The 16,630-nt window shown below is 35.9% G+C and overlaps 1 protein-coding gene across 3 annotated transcripts in view; it reads right to left on the bottom strand.

Annotated features, from left to right (window-relative positions):
• MCTP1 (multiple C2 and transmembrane domain containing 1) overlaps nucleotides 1-16,630 on the bottom strand; it is a 249,559-nt gene that overhangs the window by 137,390 nt on the left and 95,539 nt on the right. For 2 of the 3 annotated variants that reach the window (XM_030470381.1, XM_030470383.1), the window contains exons 4-6: nucleotides 15,014-15,093; nucleotides 14,349-14,457; nucleotides 7,733-7,771 (exon numbers count right to left, since the gene is read on the bottom strand). In XM_030470381.1, the coding sequence (XP_030326241.1) occupies nucleotides 7,733-7,771; nucleotides 14,349-14,457; nucleotides 15,014-15,093 (228 nt within the window). The remainder of the gene's footprint in view (nucleotides 1-7,732; nucleotides 7,772-14,348; nucleotides 14,458-15,013; nucleotides 15,094-16,630) is intronic. The other variant, XM_030470382.1, reaches the window with a different exon arrangement.

Genomic DNA, 16,630 nt, shown 5'->3' with positions numbered 1-16,630 from the left:
CAACTAGGCTTAGCCAGAATCTGGGCATTGTTCCCAGCTTCATCAAGACCATGTTCTTGATGAGTGTATTAATTGCCACAACTTTACTGTTGCTCTTTTCAGAAGAAGAGAGCCTTTAGTAAGTACTTTTGAAAATCACATACATATTTATCTTTGTATCTAACTGACCTTTGGAACTCAAACCCTTAACTCCTGCCCTTAATGAGAAACCCACAGCCTGACCTCACCTCTTCATTATCAGCCTTCAAGCTCTGCAAAGCACCACCTCTCTCAGTGGTTGTGCCCATGAGAACAGGCCCTGCTTTTACAAAATCTCCTCCTTGTTACACACACCACTAGGACACACTCCTCCTCCTCTGCATCCTTGAACACAAAATTTATTGTTCAAGAATAGTCGAATAATAGACCCAGTTTCTGGGATGCTTGCATGGCTCGGACAAGTATTTAAAATAAGGATTGAGAACGTCATTAGATGCAGCTGTTAGCTTGTCCATATGATGAAAATAAATCAAGGGACAGTAGTATGTATTAACAATGCTTTTCCTCTATCAGAAATTACACAAAATATGACACCTTGAAGAATTCATCAACATGTAGACACTGAGCTACAAAAAAGCCTTCAATAGGATCACAATGATTCCTTTTTTAATGTTTGCTTGTTGTGACTAAGCAAGTTTTGCAAATGAACTACTACTGATAATTAATGCAATATGAAAGAACATTTACTTTCTATCAACTATATTTTACATTTCAGGATATTTTAATTCTAGGTGAAGCTAATCTATATTTCTCTAGTTGAGAAATATATCCTATACTCTGTGTTTTAATGTGACTGCCATGTTGAATCTGGTTTAGAATGTTTGCTCTAACAATTCCATATTGTCTTTAGCAGCAATCTTGTGGTGACACTGTAGTATTTGTAATAAGAGGTGATACTTTTGCAGTATTTCACTTATTTCTGTGGTTTGCTTGTGTATTCTGCTTAACCAGTCTTGCTGAAGCCAGTCAGGTGTAATATGATTAAGATTGTGACTCTCTTAAGCACCCACTATGACTTGCATCTTCTATAAAACGGTGGTAATATGTACAGAAGACAATGGTGTGCCAGCAGGAGCTGCCAGAGAGGTTGTGTCAGTATCATTCTAACATTCTCCCTTGTCTTCCTCCCAGCAACTCCTCTCTGAAACTGTGGTTGTAATAAGTGAAAGTCAGTGGGTGTCCTGATGACCCTATTATTGCCCAGATGACCAGTGTCACAAAGACTTGATGAAAACTCACTGTGCTTTCAGAATTTACAGAATCATAGAATCACAGACTGGCTTGGGTTGGAAGGGACCTTAAAGCTCATCCAGTTCCAACCCCCTGCCATGGGCAGGGACACCTTCCACTAGACCAGGTTGCTCCAAGCCCCGTCCAATCTGTCCTTGAACACTGACAGGGATGGGGCAGCCACAGCTTCTCTGGGCACCCTGTGCCAGGGCCTCACCACCCTCACAGGGAAGAACTTCTGCCTAAGATCTCATCTCAATCTCCCCTCTGTCATCGTAAAGCTGTTCCTCATTTGCAGCACGAACCCAGAAAACCCCACAGTGAAATGCTCACTCCGCTGTTTTGGTTGTTAACTTTATCAGCTGTTATCACTCATATACAAGTAATGTAAATATAAGCCTCACCAAATATTTGAATAATTCTTATAACCAGATGTCTAACATACAGGTGAATCTATTCTGACATTTTCTTACTTCTATTCCATTATTTAGTAGCTTTCCATCAAGCACTATTTGCAGCTGATGAACCAACATCTAGAACCTTGTGGCTTACAAAAGCGAGTATTTTGTCAAAAGAGGTGACATCTTTTCCTCCAGATTTTACTGGAATACTATGACTTGATAGGACATAGCAGGTAATTATTAAATATCTTTTAACCTATTATGTTTGGGTAAAGATGCCAAACCACTCATTCCTCTGATTGTCTTCGAATTCAAAGCACTCAAAAGGTTTTCCTGAAGTTTTCTTAATGTGTCATTAATGTAGCAGGTTTAACACGGGGTGTGATCATGTCTGAACCCAATTTAATCGCAATTCTCCCACAGATGTGAAAAGGGCAGAGTAGTCCCATATTCTGATGAAAATAATTTTCAATGAAATGAAATAAACAACATTTCTGACAGTGAGTGTATGAATTTGTCCTCTTGGAGTGTAGGATTTGTCAAAATAAACTATTCATATAGGCTAGCACAACACTCACCCTCTAGTTAATCTGGCCAAAAAATCTCACGATAAACATCAGGATACGCTGTTCACAGAGAATCATGAGCACCCAAAACTTTCAGCTGAATTAAGTGTATATACACACACATACATGTTTCAATGGACCATTTTTTAAAGACTCGCTTTAAAATAAGTATATAAACTGTGCCCAAATCACTGTGATAAAACATACCCATCTCTGTTGTGGGAAGAGATGAGTTTAATTTGCACCATGAGACATACTGTCAGACACTAGGGAAAAAACAGCCTTTAATGGAGATGACGGTTAAGCACCGGAATCAGCTACAGCCAGAGGTTGTAGAATATCCATCACTGCAGATTTTTAAGGACAGATTAAACACCTGCCAAACACAGTTTAGCTGCAATGGTTCCCACTTTAGGGTAGGAATACAACTTTTCAGGCTGTTAATCTTATTTTCTGTCTTTTTCATATCTACCCTGCACTCAGGTAGATTTTTAAATATTCCAGACACTTTAAATTGTGGCAAGTGAGGGTCGGTCTGTCCAGCAGCGCTACCTGCCTTGTCACTGGCATTGTCTTCCAGAGACATTCCTACTACCTTCTGAAGATCCTTGTCTCATTTTTTTCCTCCATTTCTCCCACTTGGCACAGCAGAGGGAAAACTTTCAAAGCAAGCTCTGGGTGCATTACCTTATCAGTAAGTAAATAGCAGCACCTGAAGCCACTATTCCTTACCCTTTTCTGAATTAACTTCCTGTAATCATACAGCAAATTGTACAACAGCAGGGGGAACAGGTGAATTTTCATAAAATATTTAGTATTTTCAGGTTTCTCAGAGAGGAGTCTGCCTGCTCTATATAAAATGAAATGTTCTTTGAGAGAGAGTATGTGAAGAAAAGCTTCTGCTTAAGTTAATGCAAACAATGTCAAATGTAGGTAAAATTACTTGACAACTCTAAAAAAAAAATACAAGCTGTGTTTTGGTTTGTTTGTTTGTTTGCTTTAAAAAGCATGTAGGCTCTTCCCCTTCCTAATTTCAAGCTATAATCAAGGGAAAATCTTGATTTGGGCTGGAAAATACATCTGTCAGTGCTGAATTATAACTGCAGCTTCACTGCACCCAAATTTAGGATTTATGGTTTTGATTTTAAAGTTAAACAGCACTTCACATTAAAAAGTGCTAGAAGCAGTGAGTTTTTATCTTTTAAAAGTGTTGGCAGTAAAGGCATCGGAAAAGTAATGAAGTTTCACCATTAGAAGCTAAGAGAAGAATGAGGAGGAAGTACTTAAAGGGAACATCATTTTTACATGAGAAAAAGTAGAGCTTTTAAACAGTCTCTTCTTTTTTCTGTTACTAGCTTTAGGCTTAGAAACAGTAAAGAAAATTTTAAGCTTTTTTTTTTTACTATTATTTTTGACAGCACTGCACTGAACATTCTAATAATTAAAAGGAGAAAGAGCAATATGTGCATTTCTGACTCAGTTTTATGCTGCCAACATTTTAATAGGCTTCATTCCCATACCCTTTCCTCAGCTATTGATTAAGGCTCTGTGCTGCAGAGAATTACTAAATAAGAAGTCAGAATTGATTTATTTTCTTGTTTTCATAACCAGAGGAAAAAGGAGAAAACAACTCTTCCCAATTAGTCCACACTGGCTCGTGATGGAAATGGTGATTCTTTATTTCTCATCACCTTGAGGTGCAAGAGCATAGCTTGCACCTCAAGGATCCTGTAATGGAAATCACTCCAGCAATTAGCACTATTCATCTCACTGTCAGAGGTAATGTTGACTACTAGTAATAAATTACCCCCAAAGAATTAAGAACCATCAGGAAAGCCTGAACCTTCAGCAGAGGAACTAATGCAAAAAGGAAAATCCACCCTAAGAGAATCGGTGGTGGATGTGGAGAACCACAGAAGCAGAAGAAGTCAGATCCATACACGGAGACGAAAGCCATTTTGCACAGGTCAAAGATTTTCCAGTAATTTTTGAAAAAGAAAAATGAAATTAAAAAGTCCTCTTTGGTTTAAATGAATGACTGACTATTCAGATCCTACAAGCACTGTTTTTTTGCTGTAGCACATGTCTGCTAACCCTCAAATTATCTAACAGAATGAACTCTAAACCATTTGAACTGAGGCACAGGCACATTAAGGCTATTGAGCAAACACCTGGGTCATAAAAAAATGCACAAAACATTGAATAACACACTTCCCCCTTCTTCTGAGGTGTAATGGATCTTGGTACACACATAGCGGTAAAAATGGAGCTGCCTCTTCTCCCAGACCATGCAGCAAACAGCCCGTTACGTCATAACCACCAGCCACCAGTTTGCCTTGCTGCAACACCAAGCTTGTGGTGGATGAAATAAAACAATCAATTTGAAACTGAATGCAAACTGTATCTTCTCAAATGAAGTTTTGGGGGTTTTGAATATAAACAGCTTAGGTTGTTTTGTTGGTTTGTTTTTTTTCAATAGCCCACTGGGAGTCTCCTATCACTGAAGACAGGAAGTCTGCGTTGCCTTTTCACAGAATGCGGTCATAAATGCTCTGACTTCAAAATTCTTTGAATTTAATATTTGCTAGATTCAGTGAAAGATGAGCATTCCCTCTGACCCAGACAGTGTGGGGAGTGATATGGCTCCCATGAACTTTGATGGAGCGTATCTGTGATGTAAAGCAAACATGACAGGAAAAAGTAAAAAACAAAAATCAACCAACCAATCCTCCTCAGGCGCCCAAAACCAATAGCAACAAAAAAACCCCAAAACAAAACCAAGCCTCCTCCCTCTCAAAAAAAAAAAAAAAAAAAAAATTTTAAAAAAATTAAAAATAGCATCAGAAGAAAAAACCCTAACAACAAAAGCAAAAGTGGTGTTGCATTTTTGCAATGCTGCTAACAAATGTTTACAACACTAGTGTGTTTGTTTGAAAACACTAGTTTACAGGCAAAATAGGTAAAATTCACAGTCGCATTGACCTTGGTATTTAATGAGATCTTAACTCCATTTTAAGGTGCACAGGAGGGGTGATATGTGAAGTAGAGACTCAACTTGGCCAAAGTAATTGTCTGCAACTACATGAATACCTTAATACTGTAATAGAAAAGCTCAGTTACCATTATTTTCACAGCTTACTACACATCTCCAAGGAACTATGTCCAAGCAGTGCAGTTTATGAACATACACAATGCCACAGTCATCTGTGCTGCTGCACCTTAACTTCAGTCTACACTTGTTACAGAATAAGTAGCTTCAAGAATACAGACTTTAAAAAGTAAAATACAGTGCCATAATCTGTAAAATCAAATTAATTTATTAGAAGTGCCATCGTAAAGACTCTGGAGAGCCAAAAAAATAGGTTTAGGAAATTTTATAATCATATCTTTAAAAAATTTTAGTATTCTGCTTTTTCTAAGCTCTCAGGGGTGCAAGCAAACCCTTCCTGAAGAAGATGAGTCTCAAACAGGGCACTTTCTCCATTATCTAATAGCATCAAGCATATATTTCTAGACTTTTTTTTTTAATCTACAAATGCTGCTTTATTTAATATTGATCGTACCACACCTCAGAGAACAGCAACTTCTTTTTTTTTTTTTTTTTTTTTCTGGGAGGTATTCTTTGTAAATGAAGTATTTTTTAACTTATTTTCCTGAAAGGAGACCAAAGATTTGGAACTCTGAAATAGCCCCACAAGGCAAATGAGCTCTTGTGCTTTAACTGAGATACTACATTTAGGTTGCAAAAGACCTTTAAGATACTTGCAGTGCATGTAAGATGTTGTATGTGCATTACATCTCTAATTGTTACTTCAGCTGAGATAAATGTAGAAGAATGAAATATTTAAATTCATACATTTGCTATTTGCCCGATCTTTTGATACCCCTTTTGCAAAAATGGCAACTACTGAGTGAAATGTTATCAAATGAATGTAACAAAGGAGAACATGGATAAATAATTCACTTGAGCAGCTCCAAAGAATTCCCCACTGTCATGTTGTGCAATCCATTCATGATTATTGAAGCTCACAGTTTTCTCAGTCTGCAATTTGAAGCATGGGAAAGTTCTGAATAAACTAGTTTTACAAACTGTCACTCAGCACACTCAGCACATCAGGAGTTAACGCATCACTTTCATGATGCAAAACAGCTCTGCTGTCCACCATCCTCACAGCACTTCATTAACTCTTCAGAAGTTCAAGCATCTCAGATATTTCAGGAAAAGTTATATGAACCGTGTGAGAATCAAAACAATGCACATCATCACTTCACCAAGCACCTTTGCTTCACAGGTTTCAAAAAGGAAACAGAGACTGAGTACTGTCCTGACCTGCAGAAGCAGACTGTGTGAAAAATCCACCCATAACCCAAAAATTATGAACCCTGTTCTCTTTTTCTTAAAAAGGTTAAAAATACTGTAAAAATATTTGTCACAGAGCTCTATGCACAACACTGTTTATTTAGTAACCTTCTATTTAAATATGTGCATCAGTATGCTAGAGAAGTAAAACACTTTACAAAGTAAGAGAAATCACATACCATAGCTATTTCATTTTTCCCGTTTTAACATGAGAAACCTTTAACCTTTTTAACCTTTATAGGGTAATATCTCAAAAAACCCTAGACCTACCACACCAGCTCAAGACTGAAAAATTTTAATTCTGTTTTTAATTATGCAAGAAGGCGGCTTAAAACTTGAAAGCAGCATCTCAGCATTATCATTACATATTAATATATTATTAGTATAACTACAAACATTTTCTTAATCTTCTTGGATACAAACACTGGAAAAAGGTATGAATGGATTGTATTCCACTGGGAGTCAAACTCACAGCCCTTTCCTAATGACAAGGAGCATATGCTGCTCCTTTTTTATCAGTTCCATGACTCCTAATAGGAGAAAAGCCAGATACTGAATTTGCCTGAAGAGACATCTAAAGAGCTGTATAAAGTGGAGGCTGAAAAGGATTCTTGAAACCTTTCGCTCCTGGAAAGCCTGGCTACGATCATCACCTGTCAGTCAGGGAAATAAGTCTTTGAGAAGCATCACTGAAAACTTCCACACACAAAAACTCCAATCAGTAGGAAGAGAAAGTAATAGGGAAATGAAAGTTACCTTTTGGCATGAATTCCTTCTGTTAACATCAACCGGTAAGGTTTGAGAAAATTGATTATACAAGAGAAAATTGATTATACAAGAGAAATTAAAGGTTTTAGACAAAGCAGCAGGACATGTTTGCCACTTACACAAAGTTACTAGATGACTTCAAAATAGGCTAAAATGCTGTAATAAAGTTGAGAGGTTTAATGATTATAGTAAAAGCTCAACTGCTTCATGATTTTGGTTTGATGAAATACAAAACAATGTCATTAAAACACAATTTGAAGGAGAATAAACCCTGTGCCACAAGTTTCAGGTCCTAGATGGCATGTTTGGTAAAACATCGTAGTTCTTCTAAAATAAACAAAGCCAGAAGACCACATGCTAAAAGTTACCTTACTTGATCTTTTCCAACTCTTCCTCATTAGCATTGTCTGAAAACAAAATAGAGCATTTTAATTACCTTTTCTCTGCAATACAGAAAAGGAGGCCAACTGTCTCTAATGGGACAATCCACATTTAACCACAACTACAACTGAAGCAGCCACACGTACATGTATACTCCAGCAACAACTACGCAAGACTGAAATAAATCTGGACAACTACCAGCACTGTTCAGACTCAGCATACTGTTTCCGGCGACAACACATCAGGTGAAATCATTTAATTTAAAAAAAAAAAAGAGAAGAAAGAAACAAAGAATTAGATTAGCAAATGAAAAAAATGAATGTGCCATTATTCAGTGACTTCAATTTTGAATGATACTTGAATAGTAGGTTTTTTAGTATTACTGTACTCCAGTTTTTTGGAACACTACTTTTTATCTCACAGGTGTAGACACCTAACAGAAAGGCTGCGTAAAGCTCTTTGGACAACATTCATCTATTAAAAAATCCTTAAGGTTACCACTGTTAATTAGTTTCACAGCAGTAAAAATAGCTCTTTGGTTTGACAGTTATGCACATGGGACATAAAAAAACTCATACCTTGACTCTTTAAAAAAACCAAAACATAGTAGCCCTATCCCATTACCTAAATACTCTGTGAAACCTTGGGACTGCTAGAGACAATGTTCTGACACGTCAGGAGGCAAAGTGTCCACAGACACAGATTCTTAATCATTAAATAAAAGAGAAATACTGGTCAAGATGGAGGTGGACAATTTATTTGTGAACACAACTGTTGCTTAAAGCAGTTCTGTGGAAACACAGGTAAATTAATTTATACAATTAAATAACATTTAGCAGCCTGTTGTTGACACATCAAAGATCACTAATTTCTACTGAAAGTTTGTCATGAAAAACAAACATTATTTTTATTTTTATTAATTACTGCAAAGCCACTTTCTTTTTCAGATAATGGAAACAAATTCTGAAATGCAGACATTTTTCTTGCTAAGAAAAGTATTACATGGGTAAAATTTGAAAATGGGAGAAAATAGGTGTGTTTTATAATTTCAAAATATCCAGAAATTCTTCAAATTGGCACAGTTTTGGGGGAGAAGAAAATCAAACAGCTGCTGAGGAAAGTTTAAGTTGCTATAGAGAGTTAAAGCCTAAAGGCTCTGTCATAAGTTAATGATAATTGTAGCACTGTGGCTTTGAAAAATATCCATAGATACTAAATGTTTTATAAGGCTGGAGAAAGCCATTTAACTCATTTTTACAGGAGGGGCATGTAAGAGTTAGCAGCTTGAAGCCCATAGCAGGTGCTAAGAGGAAACCTCTGAGTTCTGGGTCCTGTGAATCCTGCACAGCTATAAGTCAGAGCTGAAACTTAACTGCGCTTTGTACCAGGCTGTGAGCAAGGAGGGGAATACAGCCTGACAGACGAATTAACTGCATATCAAATATTATTTCAACTCTGAGGAGTTCAGTTGGAGTCATAGCTATGGAACATATGACCAAACTTGCTGAGTGCATCAGCACCATCACCAGCTGCAGCAGGATAAGCTGAAGCCATCATAACCATCCTTAGAAGCCAGCAAAACAAGTACATATCATATGGCAGATTAGGAAGGATGATCTACATGGAACTTTTTAATCTGAAAATATTCCATGCTCTGAGTCAATCTCCTTCCATTCTTTTTTTTTCTATTATGATAATATCCCTCTGGCAAATTAAAAAAAAAAAAAAAAACACCAAAAAAAAAAAAAAAAACCCAACCACAAACAGAAAAAAGAATCATTGTAAGATTTGAGATAGCAAGCAAATTGACAGCATATTAATGCTTCTAATATCTTTGTACAAAGAAAAAAAATACTAAGCATCACTTGGCATAAATTAATTAAGGAAAAAACAATGCTCTGAACTTTATTCTCGTTGAATAGCAACATCCAAGTAGCACTCATGTTTCCTTTTTCCCGCTTTCTACGCTACTCAGGCCATTGGCAGTCGTGGAATGGTAGCTGCCAACCTCTGCTGGGCCCAAGGCAACAGTTCTCATTATTCGCTGTAGCCAAGAGTTGCCTGCAAGACCAAGGTTGGAAACAATTGTTGTAGAGAAGACGCAGGAGACATGCAACGTGGTCATGCTGCAGTGATGAAATCTGTGTGCTGAGTTTTGCCAAAGAAAGAGATTGACATGCACTGTGGCACCTGCAACAACAATGCCAAACACAGCACCTGCAGACTTCACATGCACGGTGCGACTGGCATGCATGTAGCTACAAACAGCACAGCGGCATGCACAACACTACACGCATACAAAGGGAAGTATTAATCTATACTGCCAGAATTAAAGAAATAAAGTGAGCTTCATTGGAGCAGGTCTAAGCAAAAAAAATCAAGTAATTGCTAGCTTTGACTTCTTTCAAACTGGGCATCAAAAGCAGAAATTAATGCAAAATACAGAAATTACACCATAAACACATTATTTCTTAAAAGAAGAGTTAAAGAGAACACATTTTTTTAGAGCTCACAGGTTTTAATGTTTTTCTAAACACATACTTTTTCCCATACCTATTTATTTCATGTCTTCTTAGTTTACACTAGTTACCTAAGCTATCTTTTCTCTCAGAGAAAATGCTAAATAATGCTAATAAAAATGCTAAATAATTAACGTAATGGACAAGTATTGTTGACAGTACAGAGCAAATGCATATGAATTATTGGAACTACTGATACTGCAATTAATTGTGTTAGGCTGGAAATAGATTATACTTTTTGCTAACACTGAAGACATTCTTATTTTTAAGAATAATTGTAAGAATAACATTCATCAATTTTGATTTACAATTTATGATTGAAAATAGGAACAAATCAGATCGCCTTCATTCATCAAAATTCAAAAGAATAGGACTTTAATTCATGTATATAGTTCAAATGAGATATTACAAGATTATTACTTTTAAAGTTCACATTTTTCTGCCTTTACAACAAGCATTAGGTCACAAAAGGCAAAGACAATGGCACAGAATATTTGCTAGAAAGTTTGTCCACCTGTCCATACTCTTAAATTAATTTTCAATGATAACTGCAGGCTACTTCTGCATTTTCTTCTAATAAAACATACCACAAAAATCAAATAGTGTGTTCTTATTTATGAAACTAGTACACTGAATCTCCTTTACCTGAAACCATATCTAACATTCTTCCACTGGAAAAATGCAAATAGTAAATTACTTGAGCGTTTTTTTTCACTCCAGAATAGATAAATCCTCCATGACTCAAACCAAACTCTCCCCTCTCCTAGTCTGTAATATAGTTTCACATCCATTTACAGGAACATATGCGTATGTTAATATCCCTACCTGATATCTGAATTCAAAGATGTAATCAGGTTTGATCCTAGCAAAACTGACCTTCCAGCTATAAATTCTAAAGAACATGTCATCAGTCAGCACACAGAAAAATCTGCATTTCATCAGAAATTCATTCGAAAGATATGGAAGAGAATGCTCCTGTGTATACCAAATCTCTCTCTCATCTCTTTGCACACCTCAACGCTTCACAAAACATAGTTTCACCCAAACCAAAACAAAGTATTCCTCTGTCTGAGCACTTGTTTTAAATAATTTGTAATAACACCTCTCTCACAGACAGATGGCAACATATAAAAAGGCCCCATATTTTGTACCATTTAACTTCAAACTTCCAGCTGCAGTATCTTATCCTCCTGCAGTGTCAGTATTTCTTATGTAGTGTGACAGGATGCATCTTCCTATAAAACACCCCTGCATTATCTTGATATTCCAATAAAATGCTTTGCTGCCCAAAATGCAGGATCAGACGCAACACTGCTTCTAGGGCTACATGGGAGTGCTGATCCTCTTTTCATTTCCCCAGTGGTCTTAATAAACACTCTCATTTTAAATATACATGAATCAACATACCTGAAATTTAAGAAGTAGGGGTTAATTTCTGAATTCTTCAGCTTGAAGATGTAACTATTTTACACAAGTTACTTGTGACAATATGGGCAAGCAAATTTAAAGTTATCACCTGAACAAATTAAAACTTACTCAGAATAAAATATATTTTTGAAGTGGAGGCTACATAGAGATATCAAATCAACAGGATTTAATAAATTTGCAATGACTTAAGAAAAAAAATATGCACATGATGTGAAGAGACAGTGTTTCTGCATCTTCTATGAGGCAGCCATTCAAGCACATTTAGAGGTGCTTACACATTTTTATCTATATATTTCAAACATACTGTTTGAATTATTATCTGCATAGAGATATCGAAGTAGAAGGGAAGTAGTAATTATGCAAACAGCACGCCACACAGATCAGGAGTTTCTTTAATTAGTACTTTATACATTGCACATTTCCACAGTGGTCAAGAATTAGCCTAAATCCTTTAACATAACGTTTGAAAAAATACTGATCTCAGCCATATTAAATTCAATAAAAATTATCCTCATTACTACAAGAACTTTTAAAAATAACCAAGGATGACAATTTAATTGGGGTAACACATTTTGTAATATATCTACTCCTTAGAGAGTAAATAAAATCTAATAAATAAATAAATATGTACATGTGGCACTGAATAAAAGATAACAGTGCCTTGAATTATTAAACTTCTAACACACTTACATACAGCAATTCAGTATTGATTTTGTAGGTCATCTCCCCTGTGACATAAATTCTCTAATTTTATTCCAACTTTATCAGAACCGCTCTGAAATCTGTACCTTGGGGACTCTGGTTTCTAATACCAAATATAAAGCTTCAGATTAAGAATCTGAAGCCTGCTCTGAATTTTGGGCATTTTCAGAATGAAGCCCCATAAATAACAGTTTGAATGGGAAGAAAAATTAAGTCACTAGGGCTAAACTAAGAGGATTTGCTTACTAAACAGAATCATAAAATCATTTATGTTGGAAAAGACCTTTAAGATCATCAAGTCCAACCATGAGATCATCGAATCCAACCATTAGAGAGAGCTAATAAAAAGCATAATAGCATAAACCCAATTCTTCCTTCTATTACAACCAGTCTGCCGAGTATGGAAAAAGTTGCTACCCAGCAAGTCTATGGTGCTCCCATTACTTCTGACATTCTGTGGCAAATTCACAAAGTAAAAACACATGTGAAAGACATGTTGCACTACAGTGGTTTAATTACACTTTTTCACCTGTGACTTTCTTGAGTGTTCTTGGCATAATAGCTAGTAAAACTGAGCATCACGGTGGCTATCCTAGCTGTATGATGAAAAAAGGAAATTAACGTGCTGTTCACATAATTGATTTCCACATAAAAATACAGTATTTTCATGCTGTGCTGATTTAGGATTATGGCAGGATAATGCCAAAGCCACTTGGAAAACAGGGCTATTACCAGCTGACTCAGAAATGCTGGTCTTTCTTACCCAAATACACACACAAACCCCTCTGAAATTAAATACAATTTTCAATTTAGGTGATAAACACTTCTGTGGTACAAATTTGCCAAGATAGTACTCGGAATTGTCTGGACAAATGTATTGCTAAAAGAAAGAAAAAATGCACTGTTTAACTAAACTGCCTGCACATTGCTTCCACGTTCCACTCTTTCTGTTAAGCTCTAATCGAATGTCATGAAGAGATGAGAAACGCATTTTCAAAACTCTACATCTCTGTCACATCAAATACCAAACACCTAGTTCCAATAGCTGACTTACTAGGCTATTTAATATCAGCTAGGAGGAAAGTGGAAAATGAAGAATATTAGAACCTGCCAATACTCCTCAGCTAGACAACAGGATTTGTCACACTGCAGCATACAGAAACATATATCCTCTTACAAAAACCATATAATTAACCATATCCATGGAAAATGTCATCATACTAGTACTTTTTTCTTCGCCTCCCTGAAGCCAAAGGAATCCACATTATTTTACAAGCTCTGAGAGAGATGTCATCTTTTGTATTTCTGCCATAGTTGTACCAGTACTGCTCAAGTCAAAAGCCAACTGACAAAAAGCTAGTAAAATACGTCCAACTAGAGACAGAATTCATCAGAAGTAACAGGATCTATAAAACTGGAAACAATTTTCACTTATAACTAAGCAGACTAGAAAACTAAGATTAATGAAGGAATTACAATAAACCTAAAAACCCACATGATTTTATAATTGAAATCTGGTCATGAAATTCAAAAACATCAAATAATACTCCATCACTAGATGCCAAAAAGCAGAAACACTAACTTTTTTCAAGTTTCTTTGTTTACAGCGTAGAATAGGACTCAAATGTTCTTATCTAGAGATGGCAACATTAGGTCCGAAATTCTTCACCAGTGGTTTACTGATATTTTTCTACATTAATCAGCACCATTCACCTGCAACTGACTTTTTAACTGAAACTGCTGAACATTTACGTTCAATCTGGATCCCTCAGTTCCATCTCAGGAAAGATCCAAATCAGATGAAGCATATGGTACTACACCAGAAACACTTTTCAACGTTATTTTAAGAATTGGAAAAATCAAATTAATCCCAGCATATGTGGTTTACTATCGTGCTTTAAGTCACCCATCGCAGAACAAGAGAGGTAACACATATTAAAACATTTAAAATTACCACTTCCCGCTGTTCTTCTCTAGGAGCCAACAGAACTGATAATAATATGCTTCCCAGATCATGGTCAGGGTAATGAGGATCCTTCAGACTCAAGGTAACATCTGTTTGCCTAGGAAACAAAAATATATGCATCTCTTTTGATTACAAGCTCTCAGATTATGAAATTTCTGAAATATGGGAATTAAGGGCACCAACATTTATATGAAACTACTTGAAAATGTCACAAATTTACCCCATTTCTACTTTCAAGTATTGCAGTCTGAACACTCACAAATACTAACAACTGTTATCCTGTGTTAATTACTTGAGTACTTATACGTACTGAAGTAACTAAATCTGAACTGTAACATTAATAGATTGGAAAAAAAAAAGTTCAGCAGTAGGTGGTAATGCTGTGAATTCAAGGAATATAAATACAAGGTTAGAGTGCTTATAAAACTAACGTCTGTAGACACTGTAAAAAATATTGTTCATGATCAGTTAATATATTGTTAACTTTCATATTACAGTAATTCCCTAAACATAAATGTTTTTCCTTAGGTAGTTTTATGTGGTGTAGGTTTATATAATTATTTTTCAGCATACTGGTCTATTTGCAATTCCACAAACGTGATTATCAGGAGATAACCATAAAGAATTACCCCACACACTTGTTTGTGTCATACCTGTTTAATTCCAACGATGTGAGATCCAAAAACACCGAACCAATAAAGTCATCTTGAAGTCCAAAGTCATAGTCAAAGACCTAAGATGCACAGGAGATAAAAGCATTTTCCCATATTAGAAATCTTTTTTTATGTATTACTATTTTGTACGGCTTGTTAAACCAGGATTCTCTGAAAGTAACCTGAAACTTTCTGGCCACAAAATCAAGTTTGAAACTGCTTACATAGAAGTCAAAATGCATCATCTACAGACATGGGGCTATACTACTACCAGACTGTGTATGTGAACAACATCAATTTTATAAAAACAGAAGAAGCATTTTTATAAACTTAGGCATTAAAAGAAGGAAGAGGAAAAGCACAACTGAAGTCAAGCAGAATTGCTGATATGCTATACATTGATACCTTTGTCAGTTTTGCAAAGTACAGGCAGGAGGGCAGGAAAAGGTTGTGAAAAGTGGGGGTTTACTGCACTTGCATTGGTATTAGGAATAAAAGTGTACATTTTGAAGGCCGTGTAAGTTTCTAGGTTTTGGAAACACTAAAATCTAAGATGAAATCTTAACATATATGTATAAGGAAATAACTTGCTAGCTAAAAGAGAAAGCATATGGACAAATTCAGTGACATCCAGACAGAAATCTGCGGCCAGTATGTGAAATGGTCTCAATGATCTGAGATACACTATGCCTTTCCACATCAGAAGAAAAAGTAACAAACTGGGGACAGCTTTTGGAGGGAAATAAGCAAAAAATGTGTATGGCAACAAAGAAAAGTGACACAAAATTACAACAAAAAAGGGGATAATGTTAGTTTTCAAAATAAACTTTTTAGGTTATTTAAATTTTTCTGGTAAATATTGTCAACAGTATTTGTAAGGACCAGAATATACTTTCAGCTCTAAGTAAGACTGAGACTTGTGAACACCAATGAGAATATTTGAGATGTGATATATCTAGGTTCAAGGTCTTCAATTTTGATGTGAATACTTTGACTGTTGCATTACAGAAACTCTTTTCCACGATGCAGTTAAAGCTGTTCATCTTTTACAAATACTTTAATACACGCTGGGTAAGACAACAGTAACAAATCCCATGGCACAAAGGCTACACAGCACTGCCTAGAATGTCTGGACAAGCTATAAAAATCAGGTATTTCACACACTGTGTTCAGAGCACAAACATGGATAGACATTTACCACTCGGCACACTCCTCCTAGGAGGAAAAAAAATAGAAATACACACACCTATACCCTTATGACCCTATTGCAGGGTTGGTATTTGGCATAAATAAACCAAAACAGGCAGCTGTGTTTTAACTGTCCTTCGAATCTGCTTCTCTTTTTCATAGTCCTGGGCATGTGTTCATTCTTTACAAGTTACTAAGCTTAATAAGGGTAGGAAAATGTCAACTGACAATTACAATTAACTTTACACATTTCTAACAATAATGCACTTTATCTGAGCAGAATACATGAAACATAGTACAGATCAATACTCAGAGGCTGTTTAAGTGGCATTCATCTACTAAAAAAAATTCTACGATTTGATATTTCAGTTAAAATTTTTGTCATGTATTTAAGACTGATGCTGATCTAAAGTATTATATTATTTCAGA

Source organism: Strigops habroptila, chromosome Z, assembly GCF_004027225.2.
Source record: "Strigops habroptila isolate Jane chromosome Z, bStrHab1.2.pri, whole genome shotgun sequence".
Lineage (NCBI taxonomy): Eukaryota > Metazoa > Chordata > Aves > Psittaciformes > Psittacidae > Strigops > Strigops habroptila.
This window is presented reverse-complemented; position numbering and strand designations above follow the sequence as displayed.